The following is an 18,758-nucleotide window of genomic DNA, read 5'->3' as shown; positions in this document are numbered from 1 at the left end:
GGAGAATAGAGTTTGGATATTTGCCTTGGAGTCTAGACATACTGGGTTCTTCTAGAAAAGCAAGCTTAAATGAAGAGAGGAAGGGAGGCGGCTTACGAGGAGATGGTTATCTTGGTCCCTGTCTCCTCCTCGATCTTCTTCAGGTTGCGGCCCTCCTTCCCAATGAGGCGGCCTACCAGGCTATTGTGGGCCAGCAGCTTTAGAGGAATCTCCTCCGGCCTTCACAAGGAATTAGACACACACATGTATGGAGCATTTCGTGTGTTTGTTTTGTTTATTCAGTACTAAGGATGGGTTCTTCAGCAAGTTTTCAGAAAAATATGACTCCTCGCTAAAGGGGGCTTCCACTGAGTAGCGCAAGTTTTACTTGAGATTTCTGTAAATGTTCCTTGCACGCTGGTATTAATGAATTAGGCCTTGCTTATCAATAAAGCTTATTTGCATACAGGTGGCCGCTTTCTCTGCCACGTACCTCATTTACGCACGTGCAAATAACACGCATTTTTGATAGATATCGTTAGTGACGCATTTTGACCTTCTCCAGGTGCTTTAAGAATGACGTGAAATCTCTTTGTTTCGGTTTTATTGGCTCGTGCCACAAAAAAAGCTATGCAATCCCTTTGTGAATTTGGCTCTTAGTTGACTCTTAGTCGAGCCTGCAGAGCAGCAGGCTCGGAGCATATTTTCTGAAGGCAGCCACAAAGAGGGAATGGGGATTTTGGGGACAAAGAGCTCGAAAGTTCATGATCTTCGTTTTTGTGAAGCAGATTTCCCTTCCATTTTTTTTAAACAGAAAAGAAGACAAATACAAATCTTTAGGCAGGAGCTGGGTTTAGTAGAGGAAAAAGAAACAAGAAAACACTGAAAATAGTATGAATAAACTGCAATACATGCATTCACTACCAGACGTGCAAAAAAGTGTCCACTCCAGTGCCAGGGTTTTTGTCATTGCCAATCAAATTGCAGTACTGAGTTTAAGGACTACATCAACATTCAATACAGCGTTAGAAATCTTAGACTATCTTCTTTCATCAGAAAAAAAGAGGTATGTCCTAAATTATATGTGTCCGGAGTTATATGAGCTTGAAATGAGTGTGGCTGTCCAAAATACAATGCAATACTGTACATACATATTGGTGTTACTTCCGGGTAGAGTGAACACCGGCGCGAATGCCGCTGCTCACTCGCACAAAAAAAAAAACGTGACTGTAAAGTGTCCTTGAGAGTTTTGAAAGGCACTTAGAAATTAAATGGATTATTATTATTATTATTATTATTATTATTATTATTATTATTATTATTATTATTATTATTATTATTATTATTATAGCGCTGAAGCTGGAACAAAGCACTAACATGGAAAATAGGGAATTGCTGCCCCCTCGTGGAAGTGACAAAACATAGCCAGAGGGCTGGCCAGCGCTTTATCGGCAGTCCCAGCAAGAAAAACAAAACCGAACAAATTCTGGAATGGGACAACAAGGGAACATTGTACAGAATTTTCCAATTAGATTCAGATTTTTAATTTGATTATCATAATAACTTTGAATGTTTGCCCCTCCATTTTCACCCAAATTCTACTGCATATTTTATTTTTGATTAATCGTGCCTCCTAAGTCTAGACTGAAAATCCAAAGCAAGCATAAAATTAGATTTTGATGACAGCCGTCGGGGAAGATTTCTTGAAAACATCTGCTTTCAAGCTCCTAACAAGCTAAACATGTCAGGAATTTGAAATGAATAATAAACGACCTCATTATTCCCAGTGAAGAACAAAGCGTGACTGATGAAAAAGACTGCCGCTCCTACATTTGAATTGAAAAGCACACAATAGTAAATAAGCAGAGAGTGTACAGTATATGCTCGGATGTGACACACAGAAAGGTGTTGTTAAAAGTCAAAGCCAATTAGATATGTTTTCTGTCTTCCTCTAACGCTAAGTCCTGATCACGTTTCAGCCTGTGTGAGGTATGTCGCGTGTTTACTGTGTTAGTGGTCCAAAGCGGGGAGAATGCGCGCTTAGATTACAAGGTGTGCTGGCCGGCTAAAGGATAAGATTATAGGCTGTTGACGTTTATGGCTAATCCCCTGCGAGACGTAATGTGAATGTGGACTCACGTCTTTGTCTCGCTGGCTTCCTTCTGCATAATGTCTAGGATCATACGACAAGCAGAGGAGCAGCCCTCTGGAGACGAGTGGATGGTGATTGGCTTCTCAGCTGCGCCCGCATTTTCTTTCCGATGGATGTCCACTCTGGAAGTAATACGAAAGTGTAGACAGTTCAGGAACATGCATGTACTGTATTTTACTGATGAATCATTGACAATTTGTTTGAAAAGCACAGGGTGTTAAAAAATATGGATCCTCCAAAACACATTCAATGCTTAGTAAAATTAAAATAGCAGGGAAAAAAAAAAAATATATATATATATATATATATATATATATATATATATATATATATATATATATATATATATATATATATATATATATATATATATATATATATATATATATATATATATATATATATATATATATATATATATATATATATATATATATATATATATATATATTACAGCAGCAAAAGTGAAAGGGTAATGGAGGGGGGGGGGGGGTCAAAAGTTAAAAAAGTATATAAAATAGAAAAGTATTCTATGCACAAAAGAAAATGTCAGGAGACTGAAATGTACAACTGCACAAAAAAGTTTCATAGAAAGAACTGTGCAAAGTATAAAAATACAGTATAAAAAGCATATTTGATATATGTAACGGTATTGACTTGACATAAGGTGGCTATGCTATTTACAATGTGTGAGGTTTATTTTTATATATACAGTAAAGTTTCGTTATATCGATATCGGTTATATCGATAGTACTGCTTATTACGATACTATTTCTATGAACTCAAGGAGAAAATTACATCGGTTACATTATATCGGATATATATATATATATATATATATATATATATATATATATATATATATATATATATATATATATATATATATATATATATATATATACAGTAAAGTCTCGTTATATCGATATTCAAGGGAGTCCGAAAAAATATCGATATAACCGGGACTATCGATATATCCGACCCTGTTTGCATGTAATTTTCTCCGTGCGTGCATAGAAATAGTATTGATATAACCGGGACTGTCGATATATCCGATATCGATATAACGAGACTTTACTGTATATATAGTTGAGGAAAGAGAAAGGGACGGCGGTAAAGGCTTCAGGTCTCTCTGTGACTGCCAATGAAAGGCATTGATCGATAGATTCCGATCATGTATTTTTCCACAAAATACAGTGACCAATCAATCAGAGCACAGCATGGGTAGTTGCCCATCTCTTTCAGAGTTACAGTCATGAACTAATTTGTTTCAAAGGGTGAGACATCTCCGACCAACTACCTAAGCCGCTTACTTTGACTGCGTCTGCTTGGTGACGTTCTTGATGGTGAGGCCCTCCTTGCCGATGATGGCACCCACAAACTGAGTGGGCACGAGCATGCGCAAAGGAAAGTTCTGCTGCTGTCGGGGCCGCGGTGCACCAAAGCCTCCCGAAGGTCCGGGCTGAGTGGTCTCCTGGTCCCGTGACAAGCGGCCGCCGCGTCGACCTCGGACATCCTGGACGGGCGGAGCAGCATCCAAGTCCATGATGTACGACACCCTCAAGGAGAAGTCGTCGCACTGCTGTCCTGTCAGCTTGTCAATGGCTCTGGAGGGTCGATGACCAACAGCAAATATTTGGCAAAATGAAAACTCATTTCAATTGAACCTGTCAACAGCTAAGCAATCGAGCCGTTGTTTTTCCTTGAGGCTTATTGTGTTGGGTTTTGAGATTTTTTTAGCTTTTTACGATGTGCTGCATTGGTCGCATGACGTACACCACACACACACACACACACACACACACGCACACACACACAAATTTAAACATATCCGTTCAGATGTTAAAAAGACATATGGCAGTTATTCTCATTATGGAAGATTTTATAAAATCAAAGTACGCCTCTCATTCATTGTACTCACTCTTTAGCTTCCTCCTTGGTTGCGTATGTAACATTCACCACAGCTGTTTCCGTGTCAGTGTTGACTGTAAGAGAAGAGGCATACATTAAAGGTCAATTTGTTCTTTTCCCACCTTCAAATCCCGTCTTAAAACCCACCTATTTAAAATTGCATTTTTTGTGAAGCTCTATCTCTTGTTTCCATTGATAGTTGTATGTTATTTATTGTATTCTATTTGTAATTGTATTTTATTTATTATTGTATCTATGCTTGTCTGTGACTGTAAAGTGTATCATGAGACGTGATCATCATTATGTAACGACAACAATCTCCCGGATCAGCGCTCTTGTTCTGACAGCTCAATTTCCTAAATGCTTTGTTGCCAATCGCCCATCAATTTGTGACGGCAGTCCACTGACAGCCACATCAACAAACATGCAAAATATTGCCGTCAGTATGAACTTCAAATGGAAAATTATTGCTAGCATTAAAATACTGTAGATCCATATGATCAATATGTTGAAATAAGACAAAGAAGGGTGGTCTACCTTGTTCCACGTTTTCTACAGTACCATATCGAGCTAGCAGACCGTCAAAATCCTGATGGAAAGATGATGTAGTCAGTTAGGTGAGTGAGGACGCAGAGACAAATAGGACACACAAGCGCATGGACTTAGTCTTAGAGTAAAAGAGCACCGTATTTTCCAGTGCATAAGGCGCACCGGAGTATAAGGTGCACCCCCAAAGAATGGTGTATTTTCAAACTCTTTCCATATATAAGGCACACCGGACTATAAGGCGCTACAGAAGAGCTTCGGGTTATGTTTTACATATCACCGCATGGACCGCACACTACATCTTCTACAGGGGGAAATGGAGTCAGTGGCTGCTGACAGTAGTTGCGAGACCTTTTGTGGCTCAATATTTCTTCACATATAAGGTGTAAAGCGCAGTCATCTTTTGAAGAAAATGAAGGCTTTTAGGTGTGCCTAATACACCGGAATATACAGTAATGTTCTGCAACATATTTCAATTTGCTGTTCAAGCCTACATTAGTAAAAAAAACAGACTCCACTGTAGAAGCTTAAAGGCCAACCAACGTCACTTTTTTGTTTTTTAACTGACATCAGAAAAACGTTTTATAGCATCTAAAATACCCAAAACACGCAGTATGATAATTTTATTCAAATGCAAAACACCAATAAAAATGACTTAAAGTGTCCAAAATCTGCAAAAAATTGTGCTGCGAATTGGGCATTTTCAGAAAGTCCCGCCCCCAGTTCGTGACGTCACGCCAAGACGTCTTGCATTGCTGGAGAATCAAAACAATGGCTTCAGAATATGCTTTCTTGTTACACATCCAGTTATGAATATGATTCAAATAGTTCTGAAGAGGAAAGCATACATGTTTGCAATCGATTAAAGAATTTATTCCATGTCATTTTGAGGCAAACGGGCGGGGGGGAATGTCTCACCCAAAAAGAGGCAATAAAATGGCCACCGAGCTGTGAGGAATGAATCAGCCCGCTTCCACAGGCTGATACATTCGTTCCATGGAGCTTGGACTCCCTCTGCTGGTGGCTTTTGGATGTAACACACAGTTTAAAAAACAGTAAAGCAAAATACATTGACGTGATGGAAAGACGCTACAATGCATCTTTTTTCGGTCAGGAGGCGGTCCTTTTCTGACGTCACGTGAGGACTCGTCACCAACTCAAAAACAAGAGTTCCTGAATATTCAGCGCGAGTCTTAAAACGTAAAATATGGAATCTTATTAAAATACCCCCAGTAGAAGTCATTTGAAGCCATTTTACAAATTATGGACACAACTTGTCCGTAGACGTCGGTTGTCCTTTAAAGGACATGCAAACAAGTGAGTCAACAGCCGAAATGAAGCAAAACTTCAAACTTAATGGTTTCAAACTGAATGACTATGCTGTTGGGTCACACACAAAACGTACACACACACACGTACACACACACAACTCACCTCCCACTGTAGATGAGGGGGAATGTTCCGGACCTGAATCTTCCGACTCCTGCGGAGAGGGGAGACACAGTGAATTTTAATGAAGGAGGAAGGTAGCCATGCACACAGGAATACTCATATCTTTTATATCCATTGTCTCATTTCGCACATCCTAATTATATGTCCCGCCCCAGCCCTCTCATTGTATTAGTGGCTGCATAAAGTATTTGAACGTTTCACAGTTCAATACAATACAATATTTCCATGAGATGAAGAAAGGATTAACCATGCTAAGTATCACCTCCTGGTTGTTTTTCTTTGCAGGGGAGATGATGTCTTTTCACGGACAGTTGCTCCTGTTTTGATACAACTCGTATGTATGTCTATGTTGCCATGGTTACGTCTCGCTGACATCATCACTGTCCAGCAGCCTCACTGCAGGCCTTAGTGACCATCTTGAATATATAGTGGAATCATGTCCAGCATGCCCTTGTCCTAAAAATGCATCTATGCGTTTATATATTGTAATACTTTAATTTCATTTTAATACGAGTTAATTTCTTCGTGATATACCTCAATTGTTTTAAATGATCAAATGTTACTATCGAACAGGAAATCGAAGTTTTATGATGGGGACAGATTTAAAACAATGACATGATGATTTCAGTAATGATTTCCTTCAGTGGAAAACGTTGGGGTGATCAAGGCAAAAGAATAATTAATCAATAATACTAGTTTATTAGACATTGTTTTTTTTAACTGTTAAAACAGTTAAAAGAATGGCAAATATAAAGTGATGTCGCTACTATATACTACATAGATAGATAGATAGATAGATAGATAGATAGATAGATAGATAGATAGATAGATAGATAGATAGATAGATAGATAGATAGATAGATAGATAGATAGATAGATAGATAGATAGATAGATAGATAGATAGATAGAGAGAGAGAGAGAGAGAGAGAGAGAGATAGACAGATAGATAGATAGATAGATAGATAGATAGATAGATAGATAGATAGATAGATAGATAGATAGATAGATAGATAGATAGATAGATAGATAGATAGATAGATGTGTACATTATAAAAGTGTACATTATGAAAGATTGAAAGGCAAGATTGCTTGACAGTAGCCACATACACGCATTTACCAGCTTTTAGTGTTAGATTTCCACACCGTGCTGTTTTATCACTGCAATTCCACATTAATAGCTCACACAAAGGAGCCCGCTGACCACAAAATGTGAGAAACAACACAATTGGTAGTGCAGTCAACATGGGAGTTGCGATTTAAAAAATAAGCAGACATTTATATGGTGGCAGGGAAAAGCACACACTCGTGCACAACCCCAAAGTCCTTAAGAGCACTTTGGAGGACAATTAGCAGACATTCCAGAAGCTGAAGTGATGGGTAGAGCGGGAGGAAAGGTGAAAGTGGGAGAAATTAGTGTCTGCGTTGTGCTGGCGCGCATTCCACCATAGAGGATTTTGCATCTTTCCCGGAAAAGAGCGCAGGTCAGAGATTTTCACAGGCAGGCAGCGGAACGTGAATGAATAACTTTTTCTGATTGTGCTCTTCCAGGAAAAAACGGAAAAAAACAAACGGAAAACCAGGAGGCTGAGGAGGAGGAGAGAGTGTGAGAATCGCAGATTTCGGACATTCCACTCTTCACCTCATTCATTCAATACTGCAAACAAATTAGTTTAATGTGTTTGACATGTGTGTCATGCAACTATTAAACTAGGCTTGAAATTGATTTTGCATTGGAGTCAGTGGACGACTTGCGTACCGTCACTCCATGCATGTGTTGTCAGCATTTTGTCTCATTGCAACAACTCAACCAAAATGTCAAGAGGGGGGCGGGGGGGTGGCAACTGCTCAGCAGTGTCTCTCTCCTTGGATCTCACAACGATTTTGAGTGAGGTCTTCCCTGTTGATTGTGCTAATGGACACCAGTGATCTTTGATTGTGTGCTGCTCTTGGTGCTGCTACTTCATATTCGCTGGATCAAATGTCACCCCACATGAACACTAAAAAGAGACTCACTATGAGGGGCTGTTGCAATGTTGAAATGAGGGCTATTATACTATGAGGTACTTCCAAACAGAAAGCAACAGGTATCATTCAAATACGCCAAAAATAACAGATGTCACAAAACGAGTATGTGCAGTATACTGAAATAATGATTATCTTGTACGTGTGTGTGTGTATGTGTGTATATATACTGTACTCTACATACAGTAAAGTCTCGTTATATCGATATCGTTTATATTGATAATACTGCTTATTACGACACTATTTTCACTTCCTGTGCACATTTCTAGTCTTCTTATGTATAATTTGTTCCGTTTAGTACGATTTGTGGTTTTTACAATAATCCGGTTACTACGGTGCTCTTTTTCATCTCCCGCCGGCCATTTTGCTATGTTTATATCGATACATGCCATCGGTCGCGCCATTGGTCGACTTGGTCACGTTAGTTTGTTACGTGACCAGCTCCCGTGTAGCGGAGCCATTTCCATTTTCAGACGCTAGCTCGCGTGTAGCAGACGAGATTGAAGTGTTTGTGTTAAAAGGTAAAAATGGGAAGCAGAAGAAGATTGATGACTTTTTTAAATTGCATACATAATACAATAAGATGTAAGCATTGCAGTTTCCCTGTTGTGTTGTGTACATGCCCACTTATATGAATGCAATAGTTTTTTTGCAACAATGTTTCTTGTTTTGTCTGCTGAAGCGTGATTTTGAAAATTACCATACATTCAACACTGTGTATTAAAGGATGTGACTTTTTATTCAAATGCAAAACACCAATAAAAATGACTTCACGCCAAGATGTCTTGCATTGCTTGTGAATCCAAACAATGGCTTCAGATTCGGATAATATGTTTTCTTGTTACACATCCAGTTATGAAATAATTCAAATACACTGTAGAGGAAAGCACTGAAGAGGAAAGCATAAATGTTTGCAATCAATTAAAGAATTATATGTGCCATTTTGAGGCAACATTCGGGGAACATCTCTCACCCAAAAAAAAAGAGGCACAAAATGGCGAGCTCATGACCAGCTCCGTTTCTTATATGGCGCTTGGATGCCCTCTTTTGGCGGCTTTTGTTAATGCAGTTCGGCGCAGGACGGATATATCGACAGTACGGTTATATCAACATTTTTTCTAACTCCTGAGAATATCAATATAACGAGACTATATTGTATATATAAAGATGCAGTGTATTCACTTGGCTGAGTGAGCGCTGTGCAAAATGCACACCTGGAGGACGGCCTCAGACATTTTTTTTAACATATGGCCAGCTTTACAGTGCAGAGGTCGCCGGTTCTGTGTGGAGTTTGCATGTTCTCCCCGGGCCCGTGTGGGTTTTGTCCGGGTCCTCCGGTTTCCTAGCACATTCCAAAAACATGCACGGCAGGCAGATTGAACACTCCAAATTGTCCCTAGGTGTGAGTGTGAGTGCAAGTGCGAATGGTTGTTTGTCTCTGTGTGCCTTGCTATTGGCTGGGAACCAATTTAGGGTGTCCAGCACCCTCTGCGACCGTAATGAGCAATAAGCGGTACAGAAAATGGATGGATGGATTCCATAGATGCTCACCATCGACCGTAGTACAGGATACGCCACAGAAAACAGATGGCTGGAATGAGTTTGAATGCAATTTGGATTTGATGCACTTTCATTTGATCGTCACACTATTTTGTCATGTATATCAAATGAACAGCATTTTTTTGTTCTCATAAGGCCGTTGTTGTTCAAATGCACACGTTGCAATCCTGGGTGAGTATCCTGTGGGGCCTGATGTGTATCAAGAGTGATTTCTTCTTTTTTGCATATTGTTGCTTTAATGCTCTGTTTGCACAAACGAATGATCCTTCGCTGCCCTTCCTCTTTAATGTGCCTCACCACACATACCACTTGCTTGCCTCGTCGCTCCCAAATATGCAACTTCCTGGATTTTTATGGAAAACGTGACACTTGCCTCATTTCATTTTAAGCATGCCTGTGGCTACATGCTAGGAGGAACATCTTCAGTCTGCCCGTCTGTCTGTTTTTACGGCAAGGATGGGTAAGACCCATGACACTGTTGACTATTATGTTTACATGCACATGCATAAGGTGAACGCATTGTAGCGTCCTTCCATCACGTCAATGTATTTTGCTGTACATGTTTTGCACCCAAAAGCCGCTAGAAGAGGGAGTCCAAGCTCCATATAAGGAATTTATCGGAGCTGGCTGATGAGCTGATCATTTGAATCAGGTGTGTTGCTCCTGGGAGAGCTGGGAAACAGGCAGGACAGCAGCCCTCGAGGACCGACTTTGGACACCCCTGGTATACAAGCACACAAGACGGTCCGGCAGATTCGGACCAGCGAGAGGGCGGGGCAAGGAAGAAGCTGCTCACCCTTCAACTCAATGATGAGTGACATCATTCACAAAAACCTCCAAAGGAGAAAAATCACATGAGGGCTCATAGTATAGCTTGCACTCGAACAGGATGGCCATTAATAATAAATGTACTTGCAGAATCTAAATAAAGTCTCCACACGTTGACATTTCTGTGAATTTAATAATAATAATAATAATAATAATAATAATAATAATAATAATAATAATAATAATAATAATAATAATAATAATAATAATAATACATTTTATTTTGAAGCACCTTTTAAAACTTTTCGAAGGGACACTGTACAGTCACGGGATGCTATTTTTTTTCTGTGGGGGAGAAGCGGCAGCCATTTGCGCCAGCGTTCACTCAACCCAGAAGTAATACAAACTCACACCACTAGTGTGAGTATGTATATAGACAATAAATACAATACATCCATCCATCCATCCATCCATCCATTTTCCGTTCCGCTTATTCCTCATTAGGGTCGCGGGGTTTGCTGGAGCCTATCTCAGCTGTCTTCGGGCACGAGGCGGGGGACACCCTGAATTGGTTGCCAGCCAATCGCAGGGCACACAAAGACGTACAACAGTCACTCTCACACTCACGCCTAGGGACAATTTTGGAGTGGTCAATCTGCCTGCCATGCATGTTTTTGGAGTGTGGGAGGAAACCGGAGGACCCGGAGGAAACCCACGCGGGTCCGGGGAGAACATGCGAACTCCACACAGGGAGGCCGGACCGGGACCGAACCGGCGACCTCTGCACTGTGAAGCCAGTGTGCTGACCACTCGACTACCGGGCCGCAAAAAATACATCCTAATTTATACGTATAGCACTTACACAACAGCTGCAGCTGCTACAAAGCGCTTCACATAATAGTCAACACAAAGCAAAATAATAAACACAACAAGAAGATAAAAACACATATTTTTTGTTTGTATTAGTTATTTACAATTTTCATTTTAAATAATAATACTGGAATTTTCTATTTGCCTGAAAATATGCATTTGTTGTCCAATATTATACATGCATTTTGCAACTCTCCCGAAAAACACAGCATTGCTGAAATTATGAAGCAATACCTTTCTGTTTACCACACAAAAACGAATACAAATTTGTTATGCCTTTAATTAACTCATCACATCTCCAGCGTAGAGAATGCGACAGAGAAAGCGAATAATCTCTCCCGGAAAATTGGCGTTTTCGTGTTTATTATGTTTGTCAAAGAAATTATAAGTACCTTGCACGCTGGGTCTGAGAGGACAGTAATTTCATCTGTCCTGTATGTCATAGATATTAGCATCTTTGACAATAAAGCTGACTTTGACTCTGACTTGGAAAATGTCACTGTTATCACACATTTATTATACAACAGTGAGCAGCTTTGGTCTTAGTTTTATATTCCGACTAGTTGCTACATTTATGCTAAGGAATAAACAGGAAAATAAAAATATTATTGTAGTTATTGAGGGGGGTAACAATTTGAAATCTCTTAATAAAATGATTTTGCCTTGTTTTATGCGCTCCAGTCAAAATAATAATAATAATAATAATAATAATTTGTATTTATATACGCCTTTCAAAACTCTCAAAGACACTTTAGTAGCAACAGCTCCTGTTGTAACATCAACAACATATCACATAAACATCACTCTCAGTGTCAGTCAAAACTGCATGTATCTTAATCATAATAATGTAAACAAAGGCGGAATTTTGTATTGCTACATACCCAACACATCATTGTTTAAATTGCATCAGTGCAAAAATTAATTGATTAGCACATCAAAATAGTCACATCTGAGTAAAGCATTTGTTGAATTGAGGATAAAATGGTCCCCTTTCCACGCTGAAAGATAAACACATTGGTCAAATAATTGTGTGTAATGAGGCCTCTAAAAGCATTGTTTACCTCCTAGTTGTGTGCAGAAGCCGGTTCTGTTAGCGACGGCTCGCAGGCCCAGCGGGAGGCTCACTTTGGATGAATAAAGAGAAATAGCCTTTCAGTCCACTGGGCCTGTCGACAGTATGTCTGCCTCACAAAGCACCTTCGCAACACAACCTTCAATTCACTCAGAATTGTTCTCCAGGCAAAGAAAATCTACTGCATTTATTTATTTATTTATATATATTTTATTAGAAACACCCTTTCTTCTAGGCCAACTGCACTGTTGAACAATTTTTAACTGGTAAGGTTTGCTGCTTACTCTTGAGTGCAAAAAACTCACATTAAAACAATCAGATTTTATTTAGGTTTTTTTAAGACGGCCACTATTTTGTAGAAAACACAGGAAATGTTACGTTAACCACATTCATCTTTTGTGGTGACTGGCAGGGGTTGCAACCTCGTTGCTTGCTAGCTGTTGTATAGTTAACACATTTTCTTCTTCATCAGCTATGAGCAAGAATATTTTAATTGAAAAATATATATAATTCAATTAATCAGTCAATGGAAAAAAATTAAAAAGGAAATCATGTATTTTTTTGTTTTTACATATTTTTAGTTCTCCTGGAATTTCTATTTATTATGTTTCTTCTGACTAATTAAAGGCCTCCTGGGGATCTCAGCATGCAGCCAGAATACTCACCAAATGTTGCAAGCCAGTGACTTCGGTTCAGAGGTCAGAAAACAACCCCCCACCAAATAAAAAAATACTAAGGTAGCACTCCGTGGAATATTAATAGAAACAAATGCCGGTAAATAAATAAAGAAATAGCTCCCAACATTGATTTCACCATTCTCTGTGAAATTGGTGGATGTCATCATCACAAAATGTAACAAAAATTATTCAGGACCCATGCACAAAATCGAACGGGTAATTGTCCGTTTTTGCATTTATTTATGTACGCCATATTATTTCCATTAAAAAAGGACACATTGTAGCAGTCCTTCCATCACGCCAATGCATTTGGCTGTACTTGGTTGGTCCTAAAACTTTGTGTAGCACCAAAAAACAGGCAGAAGACGGCGACAAAGCTCCATGTAAGGAATTCATCAGCCTGTGGAAACGGGCTGATGAATTCCTTACAAGAGCTTTGTCGCCATTTTCTGCCTCTTTTTGTGCTACATTTCCCGCCCCCATATGTACCTCAAAATGGCATGGAATAAATTATTTAATCGATTGCAAACATGTATGCTTTCCTTTTCAGGACTATTTGAATCATATTTATAAATGGACGAGTAACAAGAAAGCATATTCTCCGAATCTGAAGCCATTGTTTTGATTCTCGAGCAAGGCAAGACATCTTGGCGGGATGTCACGAACTGGGGGCGGGACCTTCTGAAACTGGCCACTTCCGTGTTCATTTTTTTGCAGATTTTGGACACTTTAAGTAATTTTTATTGGTGTTTTGAATCTGACTAAAAATATACTGCATGTTTTGGGTATTTTAGATGCTATAAAATGTTTTTTCTGATGTCAGGTAAGAAACAAAAAAGTGGCGTTGGTTGTCCTTTAAAGTACATGACAAATAAAGTTGAATTGGGTCATGTCAAATTTGTAGGTAAATTGGGTAATCATCCTATTTTTAGGTTTTCCTGTACATGCTTTTTGAAGCATTTTCATTTGGTGGTGTGTCATTAAATTTACCAAATGTAAAATATTTGCTTTTGCTCGCTTAAGGTTGAGAAATAGGGCCTGATAAATTGCAAGTGCTGAATTGTGAAGCTTTTTTTGGCTTAGCTCATCAGACTTAAGTGAGTTTAAGAGTGAGTGCGTTTATTTTTTTATTTGTTTGTTTTTGAAATTCTTTCAGAAATCGCCATCGTTGACATGAGCCGATTGTTCCATCCATTTTACCTCAATTGCTTTCAAAGCTCAAATAGTCAATGTGGAGCATGTTGTTAAAAAAAATAATCAACCAACTGCTGGATGACGATGCCCATCCTCATATTGTATGTCACAACATCTTTAAACCAATGTATATGTTGCATAAATTAACAAATCTGCAATGCCCATATCCCAGTTGCTGTGCATTTTAAACATGTGACAAGCAATGAGATCAAGAAAAGTATGAGATTTAAATGAATTTCATGCGAGTAAATCAGGCAGCCGTATTAGAGGTGGCTATTCATGATCACATGGCCCACCGAGGTGCAATAATATCAAGTTAGAACAAGGTCTGAGCCGTTCTGTTTCACCATTCAAATCTGCTGGATTTGAATGAAGCTCAGGACATTTTAGTGACTTTGTATCTCTCTAGTTATTAATATCTTTCTCAAAATAAATACATAAAGACACATTTTAAACATGATTTAAATGATTAGAACGCTTTAAATGATTAGAAGACGACAAGATCTGTACCAACTTTTTAACAGAGGAAAAATAATGATACACTTTTAGTAAACACGCTGGCATACAACACAAAGCGCTGTTATTTGACTGCTGTTGATCCCGTGTAACGTGTGGTTTAAATGTGCATGAAGTCCTTTTGGACCGGGCGATGGTCATTTCACAGCAAGTCGGCGTGTTTAAAAAAAGCACACACAAAAATTGCAAGATGCAAGTGCGTACTGTATTTCCACATATGCTCTTTAGCAAAATGGCACAGTGAGAAAATATCATTTGGCCATTGCACAAACATAAGGAACATATCTAAATATGTAAATAGGATGTAGAAATCTGTTTTCTTTGTCTTCAATGACACAATTTCACATGTATCATTCATATCAATTCAACGACTCACACACCATTTGAACTTTACTGTGTCATTTCAAATCAACACCTAAACAAACATGCACAAGGAAAATATGATGAAATTACTGTGTGACAATTCCCCTTTATAGATGCATTCTTGAATTTTCCCCACCTGCAGCCTCAGCAAACATAAAAGGCTTGCATCGCCTCCATACACGAAAGACTGCAACAGTGAGGAAACGGACGCACCATGCCATTGCAAAGCATCTCATCTCAGCGGGAAGCGCCCGGGTGCTTATGTTTCCCTTATCAACCCTCTGCGGGCGAGAGCTCATCTGGCTGTGACTCCCGAAGAGAGAAAAACATAGCGCAATTCAGAGACACGGTCTAACCTCAAGGGTATAGATTGAGACGGTTGAAGTTTTTAATACTTGACCAAATCTGCTTTAACCCATCCACAGGTTTTCTGTAAACTCGAATCAGGGGTGACATGGCTTAGGGGGAGAGTAGTTGTCCCTAAAACCAATGGTTTGGGGTTCAATCCCCAGCCATTGTGACCTTGTCAAAGTGTCCTTGACCAAGCCAGTTGCTGCTGGTGCTGCGTAGATAAATGAGGGAAAATGCAGTGAGTACCAATGGTAGAAAAGTGCTATAAGTTGAAGCAAGCGATCTTCGATGAATCCCATACGTGGGAAACAAAGGGTCTATCTTTTGCGTCACAGAACACAGAAATTGCAAGAGCATTTCATCCAGCAGATACAAGCGTCAAACATCAGTCTGACAGGCACGTCGTAAGAAAGTCTGACTGAACAGGGAAGATTGAATCAAGATCATGCAGCTTTCCGTTCAAGCTCCCAAAATATAAATAAATACAAAAAAAGCGACAAGTGAAACAAGCTACGCTGCAATTACTCATGTCAAGTTGACACTGTCATTATCAGTGTATTGATTGCATGAACCCAAATAACAAGGGATGAGTTACACACTCAGCTTCTCTCTGCAAGTAAATCAGATAACACTTTCACTTTGCTGAAATGACCACTACAAATAAAGATCCGGAGCCCACAAGAAACAACTTGTCTAAATTTCATGAAAGAAGGCAGGTGAAAGTTCCACTAGATATTCAAATAAAAACATCACATTCCACCACACACGCTACGCCATCGTGATTCAGCTGAACGTTCCTTCTTACAGTATGCTCCAAATACATGTGAATTTCAATTGGGGGGGGGGGGGATTTCTTCACAAATCCATTTCACGTAGGTCGACACTCAATTTATGCTGCCAAATATCTCCGCTACTATGTTAGAGCATCTGGAATGATATTTCTGATATACACACAGCTGCATTGCTCGATTAAAAATGCTCATGACAACCATGGTTACTAAAACAATTATTTAGGGAGAAAGCACCTTTTTGCCACCAAGTCATATTCCACACATACGTATGCCTTGTCTTTTGCCAGAATTGGGATTTGGTTTGCTATATATGTCAAGTTGATAATCAATCTCGACCCTATTTTCCTCCCGTCAATAAACCGACAAGCTTGTGTCACGACCACAGCATGACTGCTACTTTAGTTTGCTCTACTCGACCACAAGTTTGGCCATCGTAATCCCTCCGGGGCGGTTTTGTCTCGTGGTGTTCTGTGGCTGAACTGAGAGTGGACTTGCCACACGCAGAAGTGTTTTATGCCACTTTGTGAGGCCAAATTATGGTTCACAAGCAGGTGGCAGTTATCTGCAAATGGTGAGAAGACCACCGTGCCAACAACACCACCATACACTGAAAAGAAGCACTTCACTTTTTTTTCTCAATATGTCTGTTTGATCAATTAACTCATTCACTGCCAGACGATGTGCAAAAATGTGCTACTCCAGTGCCAGGGTTTTTGTCATTGTCACTCGAATTCCAGGACCCACGGAATATTGAGTTTTCGGACTACATAAACCAGGGGTGTCAAAGTCATTTTTTGCCACATTGCGGGCCACATTGTAGTTATGGTTTCCTCTCGAGGGCCGTTATGAATTTGGGGAAGCCATTAGAATGTTTAATCCTCTCAACATATTACATATAGAGCGCATAACAAATTAATGAATAACTAGTTTTCAAATCTGAAGTCAAGAATAATGACTTCTTGTGGTTTACATCCAAACATACAACATTTTGGTGAGGATTTTAGCAATCATCATGGAATTTCACAAGTTTGATTTGCTTTCGCGGGCCAAAAAAATCATGTGGTGGGCTGGATTTGGCCCCCGGGCCTTGACTTTAACACCGGTGACATAGACATTCAATGCAGTGTGAGAAACCTTAGAATCTCTTCTTTCATCAGAAAAAAATAGTTGATTTCTAAATTATTTGGATCTGCAGTTATATGAGCTTAAAATAAAGGTGGCTGTCCAAAATACAATGCGATACATCCATATTGGTTTATACTGTATAGCGCTTCAACAACAGCTGAAGCTGGAACTAAGCACGGACAAGGAAGAAAAGGAAATGCTGCCCCTGGTGGATGAAAAAAAACATTGCCAGAGGTTTTACCAGCTCTTTATCGGCACCCCCACAAGACAAAACAGAATCCCGAACAAATTCGAGAATGGCGATCCACGTCATAGTTTGAATAAATTCAGGGATGCCAGTGAATGAGTTAAAAATATATTATTAACAAAGCCGTTCACTGTTGTTAGAGGAATCTACAAACAGAATAATATCATGTTTCACGTTACATTTAATTTTGGTCTGTCCATGCATACTGAGTTTACAGCATCGCTAAATGTCTGTGCAAGTGTTGTTTGCGAAGCAACTGTCGCCGTTCGCTCTTGGAGATCTCTCGTCGGCTGCACCAACCTACTTCCTTAAGTCGTTATTTTTTTTAAACATGTTCAGCTATAAATCTGACAGTTGTGTACAAAGTGACAGTTGAGTGAGGAAAGGGCAACAAAAAGCTCTGTGCTTATGCACCAATCCCTGCAGTAACATATAACAGAAAACCCGGAAGGCAACAGACTCACCAAATGCGGCAATAGATTTTTTTAGCATCCGCCTATAAGACATCGGCGATAAGACATCCATCCATCATTGAAAATAAAGATTGTGACGGAAGAAGCCTCTAGAATACATCACAGACTATACTTATACTACAGAATCCTCCTGAAATGTTTACAAAACAAGTAGCACATTGAATTAAGCCGTTTATAAAAACATATAAAGACACCACGTCCAAATTGCCACTTTGTGGGACCAATAACGGACTGATGTAACATTGTAGCGTAATATTTCAGTATATGCCAATGACGGGTGATTTGTCAGGGTTAAATCACTTGCAATAGGCTTGAGTTCACCCACGACCCAGAACTGGATAAGTGCAGTAAAATTAACCAAATTATCAGATTGTCTCGACAATGCCAGCAAATCTCCATTTTATTGAGCGTGGATTGAATCTGAGGTTTGTATATTGATTTTTTTTTCCTGCTCTTTGTGGCAATTGAGACACATACCATCATCAAGCTTCAATATTTCCCCCCACATTCAGTACATTCCAGGAAACAAGTGGATAAAACCACAAATGCAATATACAGCTGAAATTGAAGAGTTACACTTATCATCCAAATTGGTGAATATTGTATTCATCATTCCATATTTTATAGCACTTATCTTGTTCAGGGTGTGAGGGCAGACTTTTAACAAGATGTTTGCTACACCCACCCG

The 18,758-nt window shown here is 39.3% G+C and overlaps 1 protein-coding gene across 4 annotated transcripts in view; it reads right to left on the bottom strand.

Moving 5' to 3' along the window:
- The window catches only part of igf2bp2a (insulin-like growth factor 2 mRNA binding protein 2a), a 58,890-nt gene that overhangs the window by 19,223 nt on the left and 20,909 nt on the right, over positions 1-18,758 (bottom strand). For all 4 annotated transcript variants that reach the window (XM_089003448.1, XM_089003447.1, XM_089003449.1 and 1 more), the window contains 6 exons: positions 6,023-6,071; positions 4,580-4,631; positions 4,053-4,116; positions 3,445-3,738; positions 2,119-2,253; positions 97-219 (listed from right to left, as the gene is read on the bottom strand). In XM_089003448.1, the coding sequence (XP_088859574.1) occupies positions 97-219; positions 2,119-2,253; positions 3,445-3,738; positions 4,053-4,116; positions 4,580-4,631; positions 6,023-6,071 (717 nt within the window). The remainder of the gene's footprint in view (positions 1-96; positions 220-2,118; positions 2,254-3,444; positions 3,739-4,052; positions 4,117-4,579; positions 4,632-6,022; positions 6,072-18,758) is intronic.

The sequence above is a fragment of the Hippocampus bargibanti genome, linkage group LG08, assembly GCF_051943395.1.
Source record: "Hippocampus bargibanti isolate YZ-2025 linkage group LG08, ASM5194339v1, whole genome shotgun sequence".
Lineage (NCBI taxonomy): Eukaryota > Metazoa > Chordata > Actinopteri > Syngnathiformes > Syngnathidae > Hippocampus > Hippocampus bargibanti.
Note: the sequence above shows the minus strand (reverse complement) of the source record. Positions and strands in the feature narration are given on the sequence as shown.